The 23,969-nt window shown below is 41.0% G+C and overlaps 1 protein-coding gene across 23 annotated transcripts in view; it reads left to right on the forward strand.

The window, feature by feature from the left end:
- Positions 1-23,969, forward strand: part of LOC139765081 (phosphatidylinositol 4-phosphate 5-kinase type-1 alpha-like) — a 372,175-nt gene that overhangs the window by 199,102 nt on the left and 149,104 nt on the right. For all 23 annotated transcript variants that reach the window (XR_011716566.1, XR_011716567.1, XR_011716568.1 and 20 more), the window contains one exon: positions 23,051-23,158. Coding sequence is in view for 20 of the 23 variants with exons in the window: in XM_071692221.1 (XP_071548322.1) it covers positions 23,051-23,158 (108 nt within the window). In the remaining 3 variants the exon portion in view is untranslated. The remainder of the gene's footprint in view (positions 1-23,050; positions 23,159-23,969) is intronic.

Genomic DNA, 23,969 nt, shown 5'->3' on the forward strand with positions numbered 1-23,969 from the left:
GTTCAGGCCCTGATTGCTCAAAATCTTTTTCACTTCATCTTTCCACCTCCAATTTGGTCTCTCACTTCTCCTTGTTCCCTCCACCTCTGACACATATATCCTCTTTGTCAATCTTTCCTCACTCATTCTCTCCATGTGACCAAACCATTTCAAAACACCCTCTTCTGCTCTGTCAACCACACTCTTTTTATGACCACACATCTCTCTTACCCTTTCATTACTTACTTGATCAAACCACCTCACACCACATATTGTCCTCAAACATCTCATTTCCAACATATCCACCCTCCTGTGCACAACTCTATCTATAGCCCACGCTTCGCAACCATATAACATTGTTGGAATTACTATTCCTTCAAACATACCCAATTTTGCTTTCCGAGATAATGTTCTCGACTTCCACACATTTTTCAATGCTCCCAGAGCTTTCGCCCCCTCCCCCACCCTGTGACTCGCTTCCGCTTCCATGGTTCCATCCGCTGCCAAATCTACTCCCAGATGTCTGAAACACTTCACTTTCTTTAGTTTTTCTCCCTTCAAACTTACCTCCCAATTGACTTGACCCTCAACCCTACTGAACCTAATATATAACCTTGCTCTTATTCACATTTACTCTCAGCTTTCTTCATTTACACACTTTACCGAACTCAGTCACCAGCTTCTTCAGTTTCTCACCCGAATCAGCCACCAGCGCTATGAGGTTCCTGTAGTACTTAGGAAGCTGGCCACATCCACTGGTTGTAAAGTTTTTTGATTTTATGTGTTCGGCTGTGTGCAGAGAGTTCAAGGCATTTAGTTTTAAGTGCTCAGTGTCTTCTTTGTGGTAGTTGTATCATGGGCTTTGGAATATGTTAAAAAAGGGTGTTTGTTATGTTGCAGTGAGGGGTGATGGCCATATGCAAGTGACTTGTTTGTCTGGAGAGTGTGGTTTCTGATGGGTGTATGTCTGGTGCATTGAACTTTAAGACTGAATTACGATGCTGGGTGTTTTATGCATGTTGGGTCATTTCAGTGTATATGTGTTTTGTGTGTATTATAGTTGTTGTTGGGGTGGGTTGATCTATGAGTATAAATTGCTGAAGTATTAGAGTTGTAAGCTTTTTATTTCTACTTTAGGGTTGTTGGTTTAGATGGAAGGGTACCATTGTTGTTGCATAGAGTTGCTTGCTGAGCTTGTTGAGATGGGATTCTATAGGGAGTATCTTTGTTTCATTGTGTGTGTGCTAAGTGTTTTTGGTTGTTAGGGAACCAACAATTGTACTTAGTGCACTATTTTATGTGGTTTGCTGCTGTTGTATGATTGCATTTGAAAGGATGGAAGACCAGGCGAGTGAGGTGTAGTTTAAAGGGCACGTGTGATTTATTTTTGATTACCCATTTGTATAGTAAGGGCATTTTTACAATCCTGGGGCCCCATGTCTTGCACATTTTGTACTGTCATACAACTTGAATTTCCCTGTGCTGTTTGCTTTAACCACATCTTAAGTAATTTTATTCCATTCATCCTTCATTTTTATACTATAAAAGTGTTTCTTCATTTCATTTCATGTTATGATCTGTGGCTGTTCTATCCATACATCTCTTGGAGAACTGCTCCCTGTCTACATCATTAATCAGTTTTCAAAACTTAAATGTTATGACCATGTCACCCCCTTTTATATCTTTCTGGGTGAGCACATTTGAGGCTTCTAGCCTTTTTTTTTACAACTCAGCTCTCTTAATTCTAGAACCATCTCAATTGCCTTCCTTTGGACCTTCTCTAGTAGCTCTTTGTGCTTCCTTAGATGAAGAGAACAAACTATAGAAGCATATTGTTGTTTTGGCCTTATATAGGGTATGAACAACTTACTGAATACTCCCCTACCCCTCTTCTTAAAAGCTGCTCTAATATTTGCCAAGAGACAGCGTTGCCTTTACTGTTCTCCTAATTTGGAAGTGGTGACAGATTAGGGATGATGTCGACCACCAAGTCCCTTTTGCACACAAAATATGGAGGCTTATATCCTGTTAGATGATTGTCATGTTGAAGCCTTCTTTCAGTTTTTCCCATGCCTATTAATTTACATTTGTGTGTGTGTGTGTAATTAACTATTTACTCTGTATGTGGAGGGAGTTCTCCATATGTGGGATCCCAGTTCTTGAACATTTTCTGATATCGTACATTTTCTTAGATTTATGTTTCCTGTTTGCATTATCTGCATTAAGCATATCATCACCCATTTTATTACATTCATTCACCCTTCATATAATGTAAAATTACATCGTTTGATTTTTTTTTTTTTTTTTGCCAAATTTCATGCTACATTCCCTGTTTATCCTATCCTCACATCTTCTTTCTGTACCTGTAACTCTGCTCTCTTAACCCATTGACTGCTGCTGTTCCATATATGGGTCACTGCCTCCAAGAGTTGACACCAAGTATCCCATATAATGGATCTCATTTTTAAGAAGTCTGTGCATGGCCATAGGGGTGTTAGTTATGTAGAATTATTTTACTGGCAACCCATTGGGCATTTCCATAGAGTTAGCCCATATTTTTCTGCTTGAATGACCTGTAATCATCATAGTGCCAAAGCTTATGGTATAACAAATTTGCCTTACCCAAGATTTATAAGAAAACCTAAATATGATTATTGAATGGATGTATTGGATATGCTTGACTCACACATTTTAGAGAAGAGCAGTAATGAATCAAGTAACATAGTTTGAACGATTATGTGGAAGAACAAAGGCTGGAGGAAGATAGTGACATTGCCCTCATTAGGGGTAGGATGATTTCTCTTCCACAGTGAGGAGGAGAATTGCTTTGTCATTTCAGCCATTTACCTTAAGGGTATGGATGGATGTTGCCAACTTCAGTCCAACACAATTTAGGTATGATAGATGTTGAATCTTTTAATGAGAATTCTAAAGAGCTGAACTATATCTTAGAGGATTTTGATTTTTATATGATGAAATTAGTGACTTAAGTAAATTAGTACTTTGGTTTTGTGGAGGAAACAGCCAAGCAGTAGGCTGTCCAAGTCCGCTGACACCATAGATGAAATTTTTGTGTCATATGATTTAGAAAATGACCATATACATGATTTGTTAGTGTATACTGGAAGACTCTAAAATTGATTGTGTTAAGGAATTAGCTTTCTCAGGATCCATATTTCAAGGTGTATCATATGAAAAGCAATTTCTAAATATAGAAGAGTAAAGTGTGTAGATATGTAAATATACGTGCATATATAGTAAATACCGAAAAATCAGTCATTTGGTATAGGAGAAATACCATTATTGTGTGTGTAGAGAAATTGCATATACATATGAATGTAAGGTAACTATAAAAGTGGTGTTGTAAAGCAGGTGCATACTTATTATGTTATAAGGCAAGAGATGCATTATATCGATGACAGCCTTGACTTGCCTCACAAAGCATACATAGGTTAGCTTCATTACACGAGTACAGATCTACCTTCTTATCTTATATATTACGTGCTTTAGAAAAATAACTTTTTTTATGTGTATTGGAAAATTAAAAGAAGGATTTATTGTAAGTTTCTGAAAAATCAGTGTGGTGTACATTATATATCAGGTGCTGCAGTCATTGGGTTTAATTTGATACCATCTTTGTTGTTACCCTCTTTTGGACCTCTATTAGCTTATCTTGTTCACTTACATGTAATGACCAAACTTTTCAAGAAATTTCTAGTTTTGGCAGTATGTAGGACATGAACAGCTTGCTAAATAGTTTCTTATCCATAGACCTTATCCACAGACCTTTCCATGGTTTACCCCAGACGCTTCACATGCCCTGGCTCAATCCATTTACAGCATGTCAACCCTGATATACCACATTGTTCCAATTCACTTTATTCCTTGCATGCCTTTCACTCTTGTGTACATTCAGGCTCCAATCGCTCAAAATCTTTTTCACTCCATCCTTCCACCTTCAATATGGTCTCCTGCTTCTCCTTCTTCCCACTACCTCTGACACATATATCCTCTTTGGCAATCTTTCCTCACTCATTCTCTCCATGTGTCCAAACCATTTCAACACACCCTCTTCTGCTCTGTCAACCACACACTTTTTATTACCACACATCTCTCTTACCCTTTCATTACTTACTCGATCAAACCACCTCACACCACATATTGACCTCAAACATTTCATTTCCTAAACATCCACCCTACTCCGTACAGCCCTATCTGTAGCCCATGCCTCGCAACCATATAACATTGTTGGAACTACTATTCATTCAAGCGTACCCATTTTTGCTCTCCCAAGATAATGTTCTCACCTTCCACACATTTTTCAACGCTCCTTGGACCTTACGCTCCCTCCCCCACCCTGTGATTTGCTTCCACTTCCATGGTTCCATCCACTTCTAAGTCCACTCCCAGATATCTAAAACACTTCACTTCCTCCAGTTTTTCTCCATTCAAACTTACCTCCCAATAAACTTGTCCCTCAACCCTACTGAACCTAATAACCTTGCTCTTATTCACATTTGCTCTCACCAACTTCTGCAGTTTCTCACCCGAATCAGCCACCAGTGTTGTAGCATCAGTGAACAACAACTGACTCACTTCCCAAACCATCTCATTCACAACAGACTTCATACTTGCCCCTCTCTCCAAAACTCTTGCATTCACCTCCCTAACCACTCCATCCATAAACAAATTAAACAACCATGGAGACATCACACACCCCTGCCGCAAACTGACCTTCACTAGGAACCAGTCACTTTCCCCTTTTCCTACTTGTATACATGCATTACATCCTTGGTAAAACCTTTTCACTGTTTCTAGCAACTTACCTCCCACACCATATACTCTTACAACCTTCCACAAAGCATCTCTATCCACCCTATCATATGCCTTCTCCAGATCCATAAATGCTACATGCATATCCATCTGTATTTCTAAGTATTTCTCACATACGTTCTTCAAAGCAAACACCTGATCCAAACATCCTCTACCACTTCTGAAACCACACTGCTCTTCCCCAGTTTGATGCTCTGTACATGCCTTTTCCCTCTCAATCAATACCCTTTCATATAATTTCCCAAGAATACTCAACAAACTTATGCCTTTGTAATTTGAGCACTCGCCTATATCCCCTTTGCCTTTATACAATGGCACTATGCATGCATTCCACCAGTCCTCAGGCACTTCACCATGATCCATACATGCATTGAAAATCCTTACCAACCAATCGACAGCACAGTCACCCCCCCTTTTTTATAAATTCCACTGCAATGCCATCCAAACCCGCTGCCTTGCCGGCTTTCATCTTCTGCAAAGCTTTCACTCTACTCTGTTCACCAAACCATTCTCCCTGACCCTTTCACTTTGCACACCACCCTGACCAAAACCCCCTATATCTGCCACTCTATCATCAAACACATTCAGCAAACCTTCAAAATGTTCACTCCATCTCCTTCTCACGTCATCACTCCTTGTTATTACCTCCCCATTAACCCCCTTCACTAATGTTCCCATTTGTTCTCTTGTCTTATGCACTTTATTTGCCTCCTTCCAAAACCTCATTTTATCCTCCCTAGAATTTAATATTACTCTCTCACCCCAACTCTCATTTGCCCTCTTTTTCATCTCTTGCACCTTTCTCTTGACCTCCTGCCACTTTCTTTTATACATTTCTCAGTCATTTGCACTACTTCCCCTCAAAAATCGTCCAAACGCTTATCTCTTCTCTTTCACTAACATTCTTAATTCCTCATCCCACCATTCGCAACCCTTTCCAATCTGCCCACCTCCCACCTTTCTCATACCACATGCATCTTTTGCGCAAGCCATCACTGCTTCCATGAATACCTCCCATTCCTCCCCCCACTCCCCTTACATCATTTGCTCTCACCTTTTGCCATTCTACACTCAATTTCTCCTGGTACTTCCTCACACACGTCTCCTTTCCAAGTTCACTTACTCTCACCACCCTCTTCTTCCCAACATTCTCTCTTCTTTTCTGGAAACCTCTACAAATCTTCACCTTTGCCTCCACAAGATAGTGATCAGACATCCCTCCAGCTGCCCCTCTCAGCACATGAACATCCAAAAGTCTCTCTTTTACACACCTATCAGTTAACATGTAATCCAATAATGCCCTCTAGCCATCTGTCCTACTCACATACATATACTTATGTATACCTCTCGTTTTAAACCAGGTATTCCTAATCACCAATACTTTTTCAGCTCACAAATCCACAAGCTCTTCACCATTTCCATTTACAACACTGACCACCCCATGTACACCAAGTATACCCTCAACTGCCATATTACTCAATTTGTATTCAAATCACCCATCACTATAACCTGGTCTCGTGCATCAAAACTGCTAACACACTCGCTCAGCTGCTCCCAAAACACTTGCCTCTCATGATCTTTCTTCTCATGACCTGGTGCATAGGCATCAATAATCACCCATCTCTCTCCATCCACTTTCAGTTTTACCCATATCAATCTAGAGTTTACTTTCTAACACTTTATCACATACTCCCATAACTCCTGCTTCAGGAGTAGTGCTACTCCTTTCTTTGCTCTTGTCCTCTCACCAACCCCTGTCTTTACTCCTAAGACACTCCCAAACCACTCTTCCCCTTTACCCTTGAGCTTCATTTCACTCAGAGCCAAAACATCCAGATTCCTTTCTTCAAATATAGTACCTATCTCTTCTTTTTTCTCATCTTGGTTACATCCACACACATTTAGACACCCCAATCTGAGCCTTTGAGGAGGATGAGCACTCCCCTCATGACTCCTTCTGGTTCCCCTTTTAGGTAAGTTTGAATGGAGAAAAATTGGAGGAAGTGAAGTGTTTTAGATATCTGGGAGTGGATTTGGCAGCGGATGGAACCATGGAAGCGGAAGTGAATCATAGGGTGGGGAAGGGGGTGAAAGTTCTGGGAGCATTGAAGAATGTGTAGAAGTCGAGAACATTATCTTGGAGAGCAAAAATGGGTATGTTTGAAGGAATAGTGGTTCCAACAATGTTATATGGTTGCGAGGCATGGGCTATAGATAGAGTTGTGCGGAGGAGGGTGGATGTGCTGGAAATGAGATTTTTGAGGACAATATGTGGTGTGAGATGGTTTGATCGAGTAAGTAATAATAGGGTAAGAGAGATGTGTGGTAATAAAAAGAGTGCGGTTGAGAGAGCAGAAGAGGGTGTTTTGAAATGGTTTGGTCACATGGAAAGAATGAGTGAGGAGAGATTGACCAAGAGGATATATGTGTCAGAGGTGGAGGGAATGAGGAGAAGTGGGAGACCAAACTGGAAGTGGAGAGATGGAGTGAAAAAGATTGTGAGTGATCGGGGCCTGAACATGCAGGAGGATGAAAGGCATGCAAGGAATAGAGTGAATTGGAACGATGTGGTATACCGGGATCGACTCGCTGTCAGGCACCTCACTCGTGGTGAGGTGCCTGAGGATTGGCGGAATGCGTGCATAGTGCCATTGTACAAAGGCAAAGGGGATAAGAGTGAGTGCTCAAATTACAGAGGTATAAGTTTGTTGAGTATTCCTGGTAAATTATATGGGAGGGTATTGATTGAGAGGGTGAAGGCATGTACAGAGCATCAGATTGGGGAAGAGCAGTGTGGTTTCAGAAGTGGTAGAGGATGTGTGGATCAGGTGTTTGCTTTGAAGAATGTATGTGAGAAATACTTAGAAAAGCAAATGGATTTGTATGTAGCATTTATGGATCTGGAGAAAGCATATGATAGAGTTGATAGAGATGCTCTGTGGAAGGTATTAAGAATATATGGTGTGGGAGGCAAGTTGTTAGAAGCAGTGAAAAGTTTTTATCGAGGATGTAAGGCATGTGTACGTGTAGGAAGAGAGGAAAGTGATTGGTTCTCAGTGAATGAAGGTTTGCGGCAGGGGTGTGTGATGTCTCCATGGTTGTTTAATTTGTTTATGGATGGGGTTGTTAGGGAGGTGAATGCAAGAGTTTTGGAAAGAGTGGCAAGTATGAAGTCTGTTGTGGATGAGAGAGCTTGGGAAGTGAGTCAGTTGTTGTTCGCTGATGATACAGTGCTGGTGGCTGATTCATGTGAGAAACTGCAGAAGCTGGTGACTGAGTTTGGTAAAGTGTGTGAAAGAAGAAAGTTAAGTGTAAATGTGAATAAGAGCAAGGTTATTAGGTACAGTAGGGTTGAGGGTCAAGTCAATTGGGAGGTAAGTTTGAATGGAGAAAAACTGGAGGAAGTGAAGTGTTTTAGATATATGGGAGTGGATCTGGCAGCGGATGGAACCATGGAAGCAGAAGTGGATCATAGGGTGGGGGAGGGGGCGAAAATTCTGGGAGCCTTGAAGAATGTGTGGAAGTCGAGAACATTATCTCGGAAAGCAAAAATGGGTATGTTTGAAGGAATAGTGGTTCCAACAATGTTGTATGGTTGCGAGGCGTGGGCTATGGATAGAGTTGTGCGCAGGAGGATGGATGTGCTGGAAATGAGATGTTTGAGGACAATGTGTGGTGTGAGGTGGTTTGATCGAGTAAGTAACGTAAGGGTAAGAGAGATGTGTGGAAATAAAAAGAGCGTGGTTGAGAGAGCGGAAGAGGGTGTTTTGAAATGGTTCGGGCACATGGAGAGAATGAGTGAGGAAAGGTTGACCAAGAGGATATATGTGTCGGAGGTGGAGGGAACGAGGAGAAGAGGGAGACCAAATTGGAGGTGGAAAGATGGAGTGAAAAAGATTTTGTGTGATCGGGGCCTGAACATGCAGGAGGGTGAAAGGAGGGCAAGGAATAGAGTGAATTGGATCGATGTGGTATACCGGGGTTGACGTGCTGTCAGTGGATTGAATCAGGGCATGTGAAGCGTCTGGGGTAAACCATGGAAAGCTGTGTAGGTATGTATATTTGCGTGTGTGGATGTATGTATATACATGTGTATGGGGGTGGGTTGGGCCATTTCTTTCGTCTGTTTCCTTGCGCTACCTCGCAAACGCGGGAGACAGCGACAAAGCAAAAAAAAAAAAAAAATATGTATATATATTTTCCTTCATACTATTCGCCATTTCCCGCGTTAGCGAGGTAGCGTTAAGAACAGAGGACTGGGCCTTTGAGGGAATATCCTCATTTGGCCCCCTTCTCTGTTCCTTCTTTTGGAAAAAAAAGAAAAAATCAAGACGGGAGGATTTCCAGCCCCCAGATCCCTTCCCTTTTAGTCGCCTTCTACGACACGCAGGGAATACGTGGGAAGTATTCTTTCTCCCCTATCCCCAGGGATAATATATATTATAGGATCATAGGATGGGGGAGGGGGCGAAAATCCTGGGAGCCTTGAAGAATGTGTGGAAGTCGAGAACATTATCTCGGAAAGCAAAATTGGGTATGTTTGAAGGAATAGTGGTTCCAACAATGTTGTCTGGTTGCGAGGCGTGGGCTATGGATAGAGTTGTGCACAGGAGGATGGATGTGCTGGAAATGAGATGTTTGAGGACAATGTGTGGTGTGAGGTGGTTTGATCGAGTAAGTGATGTAAGGGTAAGAGAGATGTGTGGAAATAAAAAGAGCGTGGTTGAGAGAACAGAAGAGGGTGTTTTGAAATGGTTTGGGCACATGGAGAGAATGAGTGAGGAAAGATTGACCAAGAGGATATATGTGTCGGAGGTGGAGGGAACGAGGAGAAGTGGGAGACCAAATTGGAGGTGGAAAGATGGAGTGAAAAAGATTTTGAGTGATAGGGGCCTGAACATGCAGGAGGGTGAAAGGCGGGCAAGGAATAGAGTGAATTGGATCGATGTGGTATACCGGGGTTGACGTGCTGTCAGTGGATTGAATCAGGGCATATGAAGCATCTGGGGTAAACCATGGGAAGTTGTGTGGGGCCTGGATGTGGAAAGGGAGCTGTGGTTTCGGGCATTATTTCATGACAGCTAGTGACTGAGTGTGAACGAATGAGGCCTTTGTTGTCTTTTCCTAGTGCTACCTCGCACACATGAGGGCGGGAGGGGGATGGTTTTCCATGTGTGGCGAGGTGGCGATGGGAATGAATAAAGGCAGACAGTGTGAATTGTGTGCATGGGTATATATGTATGTGTCTGTGTGTGTATATATATGTGTACATTGAGATGTATGGTTATGTATATTTGTGTGTGTGGATGTGTATGTATATACATTTGTATGGGGGTGGGTTGGGCCATTTCTTTCGTCTGTTTCCTTGCGGTACCTCGCAAGTCCCTGGGGAAAATGAACTCATAGGAATATCTTGATCACGCGCAAAATTGTGATCCTTTCCAATATATATATATATATATATATATATATATATATATATATATATATATATATATAATATATATATATATTTTTTTTTTTTTTTTTTTTTTTATACTTTGTCGCTGTCTCCCGCGTTTGCGAGGTAGCGCAAGGAAACAGACGAAAGAAATGGCCCAACCCCCCCCCATACACATGTACATACACACGTCCACACACGCAAATATACATACCTACACAGCTTTCCATGGTTTACCCCAGACGCTTCACATGCCTTGATTCAATCCACTGACAGCACGTCAACCCCTGTATACCACATCGCTCCAATTCACTCTATTCCTTGCCCTCCTTTCACCCTCCTGCATGTTCAGGCCCCGATCACACAAAATCCTTTTCACTCCATCTTTCCACCTCCAATTTGGTCTCCCTCTTCTCCTCGTTCCCTCCACCTCCGACACATATATCCTCTTGGTCAATCTTTCCTCACTCATTCTCTCCATGTGCCCAAACCATTTCAAAACACCCTCTTCTGCTCTCTCAACCACGCTCTTTTTATTTCCACACATCTCTCTTACCCTTACGTTACTTACTCGATCAAACCACCTCACACCACACATTGTCCTCAAACATCTCATTTCCAGCACATCCATCCTCCTGCGCACAACTCTATCCACAGCCCACGCCTCGCAACCATACAACATTGTTGGAACTACTATTCCTTCAAACATACCCATTTTTGCTTTCCGGGATAATGTTCTCGACTTCCACACATTTTTCAAGGCTCCCAAAATTTTCGCCCCCTCCCCCACCCTATGATCCACTTCCGCTTCCATGGTTCCATCCGCTGACAGATCCACTCCCAGATATCTAAAACACTTCACTTCCTCCAGCCTCTCACCATTCAAACTCACCTCCCAATTGACTTGACCCTCAACCCTACTGTACCTAATAACCTTGCTCTTATTGACATTTACTCTTAACTTTCTTCTTCCACACACTTTACCAAACTCCGTCACCAGCTTCTGCAGTTTCTCACATGAATCCGCCACCAGCGCTGTATCATCAGCGAACAACAACTGACTCACTTCCCAAGCTCTCTCATCCCCAACAGACTTCATACTTGCCCCTCTTTCCAAAACTCTTGCATTTACCTCCCTAACAACCCCATCCATAAACAAATTAAACAACCATGGAGACATCACACACCCCTGCCGCAAACCTACATTCACTGAGAACCAATCACTTTCCTCTCTTCCTACACGTACACATGCCTTACATCCTCGATAAAAACTTTTCACTGCTTCTAACAACTTGCCTCCCACACCATATATTCTTAATACCTTCCACAGAGCATCTCTATCAACTCTATCATATGCCTTCTCCAGATCCATAAATGCTACATACAAATCCATTTGCTTTTCTAAGTATTTCTCACATACATTCTTCAAAGCAAACACCTGATCCACACATCCTCTACCACTTCTGAAACCACACTGCTCTTCCCCAATCTGATGCTCTGTACATGCCTTCACCCTCTCAATCAATACCCTCCCATATAATTTACCAGGAATACTCAACAAACTTATACCTCTGTAATTTGAGCACTCACTCTTATCCCCTTTGCCTTTGTACAATGGCACTATGCAAGCATTCCGCCAATCCTCAGGCACCTCACCATGAGTCATACATACATTAAATAACCTTACCAACCAGTCAACAATACAGTCACCCCCTTTTTTAATAAATTCCACTGCAATACCATCCAAACCTGCTGCCTTGCCGGCTTTCATCTTCCGCAAAGCTTTTACTACCTCTTCTCTGTTTACCAAATCATTTTCCCTAACCCTCTCACTTTGCACACCACCTCGACCCAAACACCCTATATCTGCCACTCTGTCATCAGACACATTCAACAAACCTTCAAAATACTCATTCCATCTCCTTTCACATCACCACTACTTGTTATCACCTCCCCATTTACGCCCTTTACTGAAGTTCCCATTTGCTCCCTTGTCTTACGCACCCTATTTACCTCCTTCCAGAACATCTTTTTATTCTCCCTAAAATTTACTGATAGTCTCTCACCCCAACTCTCATTTGCCCTTTTTTTCACCTCTTGCACCTTTCTCCTGACCTCCTGTCTCTTTCTTTTATACTTCTCCCACTCAATTGCATTTTTTTCCTGCAAAAATCGTCCAAATGCCTCTCTCTTCTCTTTCACTAATACTCTTACTTCTTCATCCCACCACTCACTACCCTTTCTAAACAGCCCACCTCCCACTCTTCTCATGCCACAAGCATCTTTTGCGCAATCCATCATTAATGGACAGGCGTGCGAAAGAGAGACTTTTGGATGTCAATGTGCTGAGAGGTGCAACTGGAGGGATGTCTGATCATTATCTTGTGGAGGCTAAGGTGAAGATTAGTATGGGTTTTCAGAAAAGAAGAGTGAATGTTGGGGTGAAGAAGGTGGTGAGAGTAAGTGAGCTTGGGAAGGAGACCTGTGTGAAGAAGTATCAGGAGAGACTGTGTACAGAATGGAAAAAGGTGAGAACAATGGAAGTAAGGGGAGTGGGGGAGGAATGGGATGTATTTAGGGAATATATATATATATATATATATATATATATATATATATATATATATATATATATATATATATATATATATTATTATTATTATTATTATTTTGCTTTGTCCCTGTCTCCCGCGTTTGCGAGGTAGCGCAAGGAAACAGACAAAAGAAATGGCCCAACCCACCCCCATACACAATGTATATACATACATGTCCACACATGCAAATATACATACCTATACATCTCAATGTACACATATATATACACACACAGACACATACATATATACCCATGCAAACAACTCACACTGTCTGCCTTTATTCATTCCCATCGCCACCTCGCCACACATGGAATACCATCCCCCTCCCCCCTCATGTGTGTGAGTAGCACTAGGAAAAGACAACAAAGGCCCCATTCGTTCACACTCAGTCTCTAGCTGTCATACAATAATGCCCGAAACCACAGCTCCCTTTCCACATCCAGGTCCCACACAACTTTCCATGGTTTACCCAGACGCTTCACATGCCCTGATTCAATCCACTGACAGCACGTCAACCCCGGTATACCACATCGATCCAATTCACTCTATTCCTTGCCCTCCTTTCACCCTCCTGCATGTTCAGGCCCCGATCACACAAAATCTTTTTCACTCCATTTTTCCACCTCCAATTTGGTCTCCCACTTCTCCTCGTTCCCTCCACCTCTGACACATATATCCCCTTGGTCAATCTTTCCTCACTCATTCTCTCCATGTGCCCAAACCATTTCAAAACACCCTCTTCTGCTCTCTCAACCACGCTCTTTTTATTTCCACACATCTCTCGTACCCTTACGTTACTTACTCAATCAAACCACCTCACACCACACATTGTCCTCAAACATCTCATTTCCAGCACATCCATCCTCCTGCGCACAACTCTATCCATAGCCCACGCCTCGCAGCCATACAACATTGTTGGAACACTATTCCTTCAAACATACCCATTTTTGCTTTCCGAGATAATGTTCTCGACTTCCACACATTCTTCAAGGCCCCCAGAATTTTCGCCCCCTCCCCCACCCTATGATCCACTTCCGCTTCCATGGTTCCATCCGCTGCCAGATCCACTCCCAGATATCTAAAACACTTTACTTCCTCCAGTTTTTCTCCATTCAAACTTACCTCCCAATTGACTTGACCCTCAACCCTACTGTACCTAATAACCTTGCTCTTATTCACATTTACTCTTAACTTTCTTCTTTCACACACTTTACCAAACTCAGTCACCAGCTTCTGCAGTTTCTCACATGAATCAGCCACCAGTGCTGTATCATCAGCGAACAACAACTGACTCACTTCCCAAGCTCTCTCATCCCCAACAGACTTCATACTTGCCCCTTTTTCCAAAACTCTTGCATTTACCTCCCTAACAACCCCATCCATAAACAAATTAAACAACCATGAAGACATCACACACCCCTGCTGCAAACCTACATTCACCGAGAACCAATCACTTTCCTCTCTTTCTACACGTACACATGCCTTACATCCTCGATAAAATTTTTCACTGCTTCTAACAACTTGCCTCCCACACCATATATCCTTAATACCTTCCACAGAGCATCTCTATCAACTCTATCATATGCTTTCTCCAGATCCATAAATGCTACATACAAATCCATTTGCTTTTCTAAGTATTTCACACATACATTCTTCAAAGCAAACACCTGATCCACACATCCTCTACCACTTCTGAAACCACACTGCTCTTCCCCAATCTAATGCTCTGTACATGCCTTCACCCTCTCAATCAATACCCTCCTATATAATTTACCAGGAATACTCAACAAACTTATACCTCTGTAATTTGAGCACTCACTCTTATCCCCTTTGCCTTTGTACAATGGCACAATGCACGCATTCCGCCAATCCTCAGGCACCTCACCATGAGTCATACATACATTAAATAACCTTACCAACCAGTCAACAATACAGTCACCCCCTTTTTTAATAAATTCCACTGCAATACCATCCAAACCCGCTGCCCTGCTGGCTTTCATCTTCCGCAAAGCTTTTACTACCTCTTCTCTGTTTACCAAATCATTTTCCCTAACCCTCTCACTTTGCACACCACCTCGACCAAAACACCCTATATCTGCCACTCTATCATCAAACACATTCAACAAACCTTGAAAATACTCACTCCATCTCCTCACATCACCACTACTTGTTATCACCTCCCCATTTGCGCCCTTCACTGAAGTTCCCATTTGCTCCCTTGTCTTACGCACTTTACTTACCTCTTTCCAGAACATCATTTTATTCTCCCTAAAATTCAATGATACTCTCTCACCCCAACTCTCATTTGCCCTTTTTTTCACCTCTTGCACCTTTCTCTTGACCTCCTGTCTCTTTCTTTTATACGTCTCCCACTCAGTTGCACCTTTTCCCTGCAAAAATCGTCCAAATGCCTCTCTCTTCTCTTTCACTAATACTCTTACTTCTTCATCCCACCACTCACTACCCTTTCTAATCAACCCACCTCCCACTCTTCTCATGCCACAAGCATCTTTTGCGCAATCCATCACTGATTCCCTAAATACACTCCATTCCTCCCCCACTCCCCTTACTTCCATTGCTCTCACCTTTTTCCATTCTGTACTCAGTCTCTCCTGGTACTTCCTCACACAAGTCTCCTTCCCAAGCTCACTTACTCTCACCACCCTCTTCACCCCAACATTCACTCTTCTTTTCTGAAAACCCTTACAAATCTTCACCTTGGTAAACAGAGAAGAGGTAGTAAAAGCTTTGTGGAATATGAAAGCCAGCAAGGCAGCAGGTTTGGATGGTATTGCAGTGGAATTTATTAAAAAAGGGGGTGACTGTATTGTTGACTGGTTGGTAAGGTTATTTAATGTATGTATGACTCATGGTGAGGTGCCTGAGGATTGGCGGAATGCGTGCATAGTGCCATTGTACAAAGGCAAAGGGGATAAGAGTGAGTGCTCAAATTACAGAGGTATAAGTTTGTTGAGTATTCCTGGTAAATTATATGGGAGGGTATTGATTGAGAGGGTGAAGGCATGTACAGAGCATCAGATTGGGGAAGAGCAGTGTGGTTTCAGAAGTGGTAGAGGATGTGTGGATCAGGTGTTTGCTTTGAAGAATGTATGTGAGAAATACTTAGAAAAGCAAATGGATTTGTATGTAGCATTTATGGATCTGGAGAAGGCATATGATAGAGTTGATAGAGATGCTCTGTGGAAGGTATTAAGAATATATGGTGTGGGAGGCAAGTTGTTAGAAGCAGTGAAAAGTTTTTATCGAGGATGTAAGGCATGTGTACGTGTAGGAAGAGAGGAAAGTGATTGGTTCTCAGTGAATGTAGGTTTGCGGCAGGGGTGTGTGATGTCTCCATGGTTGTTTAATTTGTTTATGGATGGGGTTGTTAGGGAGGTGAATGCAAGAGTTTTGGAAAGAGGGGCAAGTATGAAGTCTGTTGGGGATGAGAGAGCTTGGGAAGTGAGTCAGTTGTTGTTCGCTGATGATACAGCGCTGGTGGCTGATTCATGTGAGAAACTGCAGAAGCTGGTGACTGAGTTTGGTAAAGTGTGTGAAAGAAGAAAGTTAAGAGTTAATGTGAATAAGAGCAAGGTTATTAGGTACAGTAGTGTTGAGGGTCAAGTCAATTGGGAGGTGAGTTTGAATGGAGAAAAACTGGAGGAAGTGAAGTGTTTTAGATATCTGGGAGTGGATCTGTCAGCGGATGGAACCATGGAAGCGGAAGTGGATCATAGGGTGGGGGAGGGGGCGAAAATTCTGGGAGCCTTGAAGAATGTGTGGAAGTCGAGAACATTATCTCGGAAAGCAAAAATGGGTATGTTTGAAGGAATAGTGGTTCCAACAATGTTGTATGGTTGCGAGGCGTGGGCTATGGATAGAGTGGTGCGCAGGAGGATGGATGTGCTGGAAATGAGATGTTTGAGGACAATGTGTGGTGTGAGGTGGTTTGATCGAGTAAGTAACGTAAGGGTAAGAGAGATGTGTGGAAATAAAAAGAGCGTGGTTGAGAGAGCAGAAGAGGGTGTTTTGAAATGGTTTGGGCACATGGAGAGCATGAGTGAGGAAAGATTGACCAAGAGGATATATGTGTCGGAGGTGGAGGGAATGAGGAGAAGAGGGAGACCAAATTGGAGGTGGAAAGATGGAGTGAAGAAGATTTTGTGTGATCGAGGCCTGAACATGCAGGAGGGTGAAAGGAGGGCAAGGAATAGAGTGAATTGGATCGATATGGTGTACCGGGGTTGACGTGCTGTCAGTGGATTGAATCAGGGCATGTGAAGCGTCTGGGGTAAACCATGGAAAGCTGTGTAGGTATGTATATTTGCGTGTGTGGACGTATGTATATACATGTGTATGGGGGTGGGTTGGGCCATTTTCTTTCGTCTGTTTCCTTGCGCTACCTCGCAAACGCGGGAGACAGCGACAAAGCAAAAAAAAAAAAAAAAAAAAAAAAAATGTTTATATATATGTATGTATGTATATGATACCTCTGTCCACATCCAGGCTCCGCAGATCTTTCCATGGTTTGTCCCAGATGTTTCATCCACCCTACTTCAGTCCATTGACAGCATATTGACCCTGGTATACCACATCATTCCAATTCACTCTAGTCCTTGCGCACCTCTCACCTTCCTGGATGTTGAGGCCCTGATTGCTCAAAATCTTTTCCACTCCATCCTTCCACATCTAATTTTGTCTGCTTCTCCTTGTTCCCTCCACCTGTGACACATAAATTCTCTTTGTATATGGATGTATATATGTGTGTTTATTGACCTATTTGTACATTTTGGGAATGAAGTTTTCCACTAGTGGGTCCCACCTCTGTAGTTTAATCTCACTGAGACTGTTCACTCTCCACTCCATCTGTCTATTTGAAAATTAAAGTTTGTGATCAGGTCACTCATCTCTCTTCCAAGGTAGTCAGATTTATTGCCTCTAACCTATTCCTGTAACTCAGCTCTCTCAATTCTATTACCATCTTTGTTGTCCACATCTGGACCTTCTCTGTTTGCTCTTTGTGCCTATGTTGGTGTGGTGACCAAACTTAAGAAGCATGTTCTAGTTTTAGCCTTATGAAAAGCTTGTTGCATATTTCCTTATCTGTATGCTTGAAAGCTATTTTGATATTTGCATGTAGACAATATGTCTTGTAAACTGTTCTCCTGATTTAAGACTCCGGTGACAGGTAAGGACGATGCTGACTCCTAAGCCCTTCTCATCCTCAGAATCCTAAAGCTTACTTCCAGCTGGATCGTAAGCACATTGAAGCTCTCTTTTGATTTTTCTCATCTTCATTACTTTACATTTGTTTAGGTTAAATTTTGTCAACCAAGTGTCAGACCATTTTTTGGAGGATGTTTAGGTCTTGTAAGTTAATGCAGTTCTCCTCGCATTTCTTTTCCTTGATTTTTGCATCACAAGCAAACATATTCAGGTAGGAGCCAATTCCTTCTGGCATAAATTGACGTAGATCAAGAAGAGTAATGATATTAGGACAGAAGCCTGTGGCACTCCACTGGTCACCTAACCCATTTAGAGAAGGCTCCTCTAACTTGCATCTTCAGTTCAGTTTTACTGAGATGGTTATCTATCTGTCAAAGGAGTTTCCTCTGTATTCCTGCATGGTGGTCCAGCTTTTTGATCAACCTCCAATGTAGGTAGTACAGTGTCAGATGCATTTTGGTTGTCAAGTAACAAAAAGTCACGTGGTCTTCTGTTTTGTCTATGACTGAGCTCACTCTCATAGAATTGTCGCACATGACCTTTTTCTTAACCCATGCTGTCTCACCTAGGTAATTTCTCCTCTGTAGAAAGTCATCCACTTGCTTCCTATTAATCTTTTCCAGAACATGCCCACCATTAGTGAGACTTGTTTATAGTTCATTTTGTGTTCCTGGTTTCCTTTCTTCTTTCTTATAGATAATTATTATTATAATTTTTGCCAATTTCAATTTCCTTGACACTTTGTTAGCTATTGATTTTTGTAAATATCCCACTGATTTTCGAAACCACCTACCCATTTCATCTCACTAGTGTTGGGGGCTATAGTGTCTACCACTGTGGAAATGCTTTTGAGCATGTTATTACTGTTATCAGAAACTCATCCTTTACTGTTCTTCACCTCTGAATCCTGTTGTGTAATTATCTGCTCTTTAGTGACAACTGACTGTTAATTAATTCATTGTATTTTTTTCCTTGCCTTGTCCTCAATATCTTAAAGTTTATTTGTTCCTCCTTTCTTATCTAGTATTCTCATTCCATTCTCTAACTTTCCATATGCTGGCAGGCTGGAGTGCTGCATACATCTCCACTGCACATCTTGAAGCTCCTTAGCTTATATGACATCTTTTGTTAAACTGCTCTTTCCACTTTTGTACAGTTTTTTTCTGTAATTGAGGCTAGAGATACCCATTTTTAATCCACTGTAAATTTCAGAGCCATCCAACACTAAACCCAGGTTCCTGACTACTTACTCCCATTTTTCAGTCTGTGTTACCATAGAAATTGTTGAAATTTGTGTAGTTTCCATGATTATGCCTCCTCTTTATGTGTTGTCTCACCTCTGCTCTTTAAATGTCTTCATTAACTGTATAGTCATACTTGAGAATTATGTATTACTTTTGCCGATTGGTTTATCGTATTTAATATTCTCAAAATCATTGCTATTATGTGTAAAGATAAGATCTAGCAGCGATAGTGTATCAGTCTGTTTCATCCTTGCATGCTCACTGATGTGTTCGTATATGAAATTTGTATGTTTACACCAGTTAAAACCTTGTTTCTATGATTCCCTATCACCATAAGAATCTGATTTTCCCCAGCATATCTGTTTATGATAGAAATCCCCCATTATCAGTACTTTACCATCTCAGAGAATTCAGTACCTGTTTGCTTAATTTACCAACCTGATTGTTCCTTCATTGTTACCATTGTAAATTTGGTTTAGTCAATGCAGTCTTTAAAGGATTATATCATATTAGCAACATCATGCACTTCACTTCAGATACTCCCTCCATTATGTATGTTTGAATGGGCCACCCTCCACTACACTTCAGATACTCTTCCTATTATGTGTCTGAATGGGCCACCCTCCACTACTTCTTGAACCTTACAGCTCTCCTTTGTTAAGAGGGCCAAACCTCTTCTTCCTTAGCATCATATACCCCTCGACACAGAAAAGGTGAGATCTTGGCTCTTTAGTAAGCTTTGTTTCCACAACTCTAACAATGTCATGAGCACTTTCCATTGTATGATTCTTGACTTTGAACAGTTCACCAGCAATTGGTAATACATTGTTGTATGGATACATTAATTTCATTCCGACGTTGCCTCATTTTTTAACACTCCTGCCCTGTCTAAAGTGTTGGCTTGAACTCTTTCATCCTTTGGTCTCTATAGTTTTTGTCGTCTAACTGTATTTTTTCTTTTCTCTTTTCCTTTGCATTATCACATTTGGTGGATATCCCACTGAATTCTACCTTGTCTTTGAGTTTCTTAGCTTGCCTAAGTTTCTCCTCACTAAATGACTCTTAACAAAAATGTAATCATATTGATTGCTCCCTTACATATTGATTAAAATCAGTTCTTCCTTCTTGCATCTATCAGTTCTACATCCTCTAGTAATCCTTTTATATGCATTTCTTCTTTGTTTCCCCTTTTTTTCCTTATCTGGTGTATGATCTGCCATTCCAAACATGGTTATAGATTTGTATATGTCGACCTTCTACTCTACTAATTTTTCTAATTTTTATCACCATCTTCTATGGAAGACCCTTAAGTGGTGAATTGGCACTGGTTCTGTATGCTCTGTACTTTTCTAAACCTTTCATTATCTAGGACATGAACTTCCTTACCTGGACTATTCTTTTTACAGCTCAAATTAATTTCCTGTGTATATGATCCCAGGCCTTTGCTCCTTTACATCAGTCTTCATGTTCTGTATCTGTTAAACGGCTCCCAAAATATCTCATTCTATAGCTTTCTGTTCACCATTGTCAGTAGATTCTGTATTTTTTTGTCCTCTCTTACTGAACGGTTGTTGAAGAAGCTCTTTTTTTTTCCTCCCTACTCTTTGTTGTCAGTAGATTCTATTTGCCTTTTATAGTCCTTTCCTCTAACTGAACAGCCTGTAGGAAATTTAGAGAAAACCCATCAGACTGTATTTGCTTTTAGTGAATGTACTATTTTTCCTCTTTTTATATACTTTGTGTGCGTGTTTGTGTATGTGTGTGTGTGTGTGTTTGTGTATGTGAATATTATTTATGTGTTACGAGAGAGTTTTACTTTCATATTGCCCTGTCTCATAACCTTATAGATTATCTGGAAAAAAACATTGTCTGCCCCCATATATCTTCAAAGACAATACATGGTTAGGGTTTATTGTATGTACAAGCTTATGCTGCTCTAAGGGTGAAATTGTCATATAACTGATTGCTGAGACTTGTGTCTCTCATGTTTTGAACACCAGGAACATGCCTTATTGTGCCTCGGGCTGTCTTGAGAGAAGGATGTTCTCTCTTAAGTCTTCCTAGCTGCCTCTTCATTTTGGGAATATCTTTTCTGGGTGCTGTATGTGCTTCAAGTTGGCTGGATCTTACCTAGCTAAGGAACAGTGAGCAGGAATTCTCATCTGGAAGCAAAAAAATGTGGGCACATAAGGTTTCTGGGCATGCTGGGTGCTCAGAATGCACGATCAGATGGCTGCTCCCTGCAACACCTCATAAGTGCCTTGCCGCATTCAGGAGATAAAGGCCCTATGGGCCCAAAACATAAACCTAGAATACTCCAGGTACCATGCCAATTCCATGCTGAGATGTTTGCAGATGGTAATCAAAGCCAAAGGAGAGATGACAGAGCACTAAAATGTAAGTGTGATATCGCATTTGAAAACATATGAGGAGATGGACAAGATGGTTTTTGGGAACACTGTATATGTGCATCACGTCTTTACTCCCGTGCATGTACATACATATTACGTATGCCCCAGCCTAAGCTAGGTATCCATTTATCGACCATCCCTGAAGAGGATGAACTATTGGAAATGGCTGTGGGCTGGTTACTGTGCCCAGAATTTCAATCCATGCAGGCCACAGCCTGGATGGGCCTATACTGATTTATGGTCAGTGACACCAACAAATACACCGTGGATGCATGTGTGTGTTTGTATAATTACCTATTCGTATTTTAGAGGGGAAGAGTGTTACACACGTCAGTACCTTTTAGTACTGTACTGGAACTTTCACATGCATGGGGTCCTAGCCATAGAACATTTTCTGTTATCACACAGCTTCTTGAATTAATGTATGTATGTAGGCTGTGAGTGTGTGTGTGTGTGTGTTTGTGTATGTCTGATTTTTTAGCTGTTACTGCATTGTGGGGAGGGAGACCAACCCCTGTGGTGCCCCATCTCTTAAAATTTCATTGTTCTCACATGTATTCTTGAAATTCCTAACACTGTGCATTCACTGCTTCATGTGTGCATACTTATGCACATGTGTGAGCATGCATATGTGTGCATGAGTGTGTGTATGTGCATGCATGCGTGTGTATGTGTGAGTATATGTGATTACTATTCTGCAGCAGCCAGTAATTACTAGTATGCTAATGTAAGCTGTGCAACTGATCAAACCAGAGGTTAATAACACCTGTAGCTGACTAAAGATGTGTCACTAGCATGCATAGGTCACTGGTTTATTTTTTCTTAGTTGCTGCATTGAGAGCAATTTGATTATCAAAATTTTTATGTAGTACTTTACCATTGTTGCGTTAACTGTTTTCTGGTTTTAGTGATATTTTACACTTAGGAAAACTAGTTTATGTTTAGTTAGATTAACAAAGTAAGAGACAATGGTTTAATTGTACAGTAATCTCAATGAAATGGTCACTATGAATATTTTGTACAATTACATCATTCTTTCTGTGTAATACTTTTTTATCTACTCTGTTTTTAGATATTTGTATCAATGCTTAATGTTAATAAAAGCAAAGATATTGATAGTTGATACTTAACTTGTATTGAAAGAAATTTTGGATGCTTTTTTCTCATATAACTTGGATATCATTGATAATCTCTCTAATAATTTCTTGAGTATTTATCAAGTAATTGTAAATAGATTTATGTAGAACATATGTCACTTCTTTCCAGTATCAGTATTGCCTCTAGACTTCTATTACCCTTGCTTTGGTATTTGCTTTGCAGCTTTGAGACACTCCCCGTCAAGGCGGAGAGGTGCATCCCTTCGTTTGTTGCGGCCCATGTCACAGACTGAGCCAGACCATTCAACTGAAGGGCATGACAGTCAAGAAGGTAACATATGGCTGCATGGGTTTTTGACTATTTATGAGTGCATACATGTTTTGACTGCAATTTTAGGCAGGATTTCGCTTGACTAGGTTACCGTAAGGTGTTAGATAATGAAGACTAGTTTAGGTTTTCTTGATTTTTAGACATGATAGTTTTTTTATGGTAAGCACTGTATTTGAGTTTCTGTAAAACCAGGATTTTAGAAGGTTTTAGATGTTTTTGTCATTATATAACTACTGTACTTTATGTGGCAGATGCATATGATATTTAGACCTACTGGATGTTCTTGAAAGGTTACAAATGTATAGTTTTGCAAAATGATGGGATCATTATTCTCAGTATTATAAGTCAGGAATTTGATAGCTCTTGAGGTGTAATTTTTAATGCACTTATATTCCCACAGAATTTCTAATGTTTTATTTGGTCAGCAGAATATCAGTTTGCAAGTCATCTCTGAAATATATATGGTTTTATATAAGCTCATATTAAACATTGAACCTTTCTCCTTTCAATTAGAGTAAACTAGATTTTTAAGGTTTGAAAATAGTTTTGTTCACTTCTTTTCTTTTAAAAAAAAAAAAGTCGAGGAGAACATTTTCTTAGAGGTAATTGAAATTGGGTATTTTGTTACTTTGTTGTGGGAAGGATTTGTAGATTGCTTTGATCACAAACTGGTTTTATTAGCTAAAAATTCTATTACCATCTTCATAGAAGGAAGATAGAACTCCCTTATGAGTGATTGCTCATATTAGAGGTATTAGTTTGATTAGTTAAAAGTTTATACCATCATGCTTGTCCATCTTCACTCTTAAAG

The sequence above is a fragment of the Panulirus ornatus genome, chromosome 52 (genome assembly GCF_036320965.1).
Source record: "Panulirus ornatus isolate Po-2019 chromosome 52, ASM3632096v1, whole genome shotgun sequence".
Taxonomy (NCBI): domain Eukaryota; kingdom Metazoa; phylum Arthropoda; class Malacostraca; order Decapoda; family Palinuridae; genus Panulirus; species Panulirus ornatus.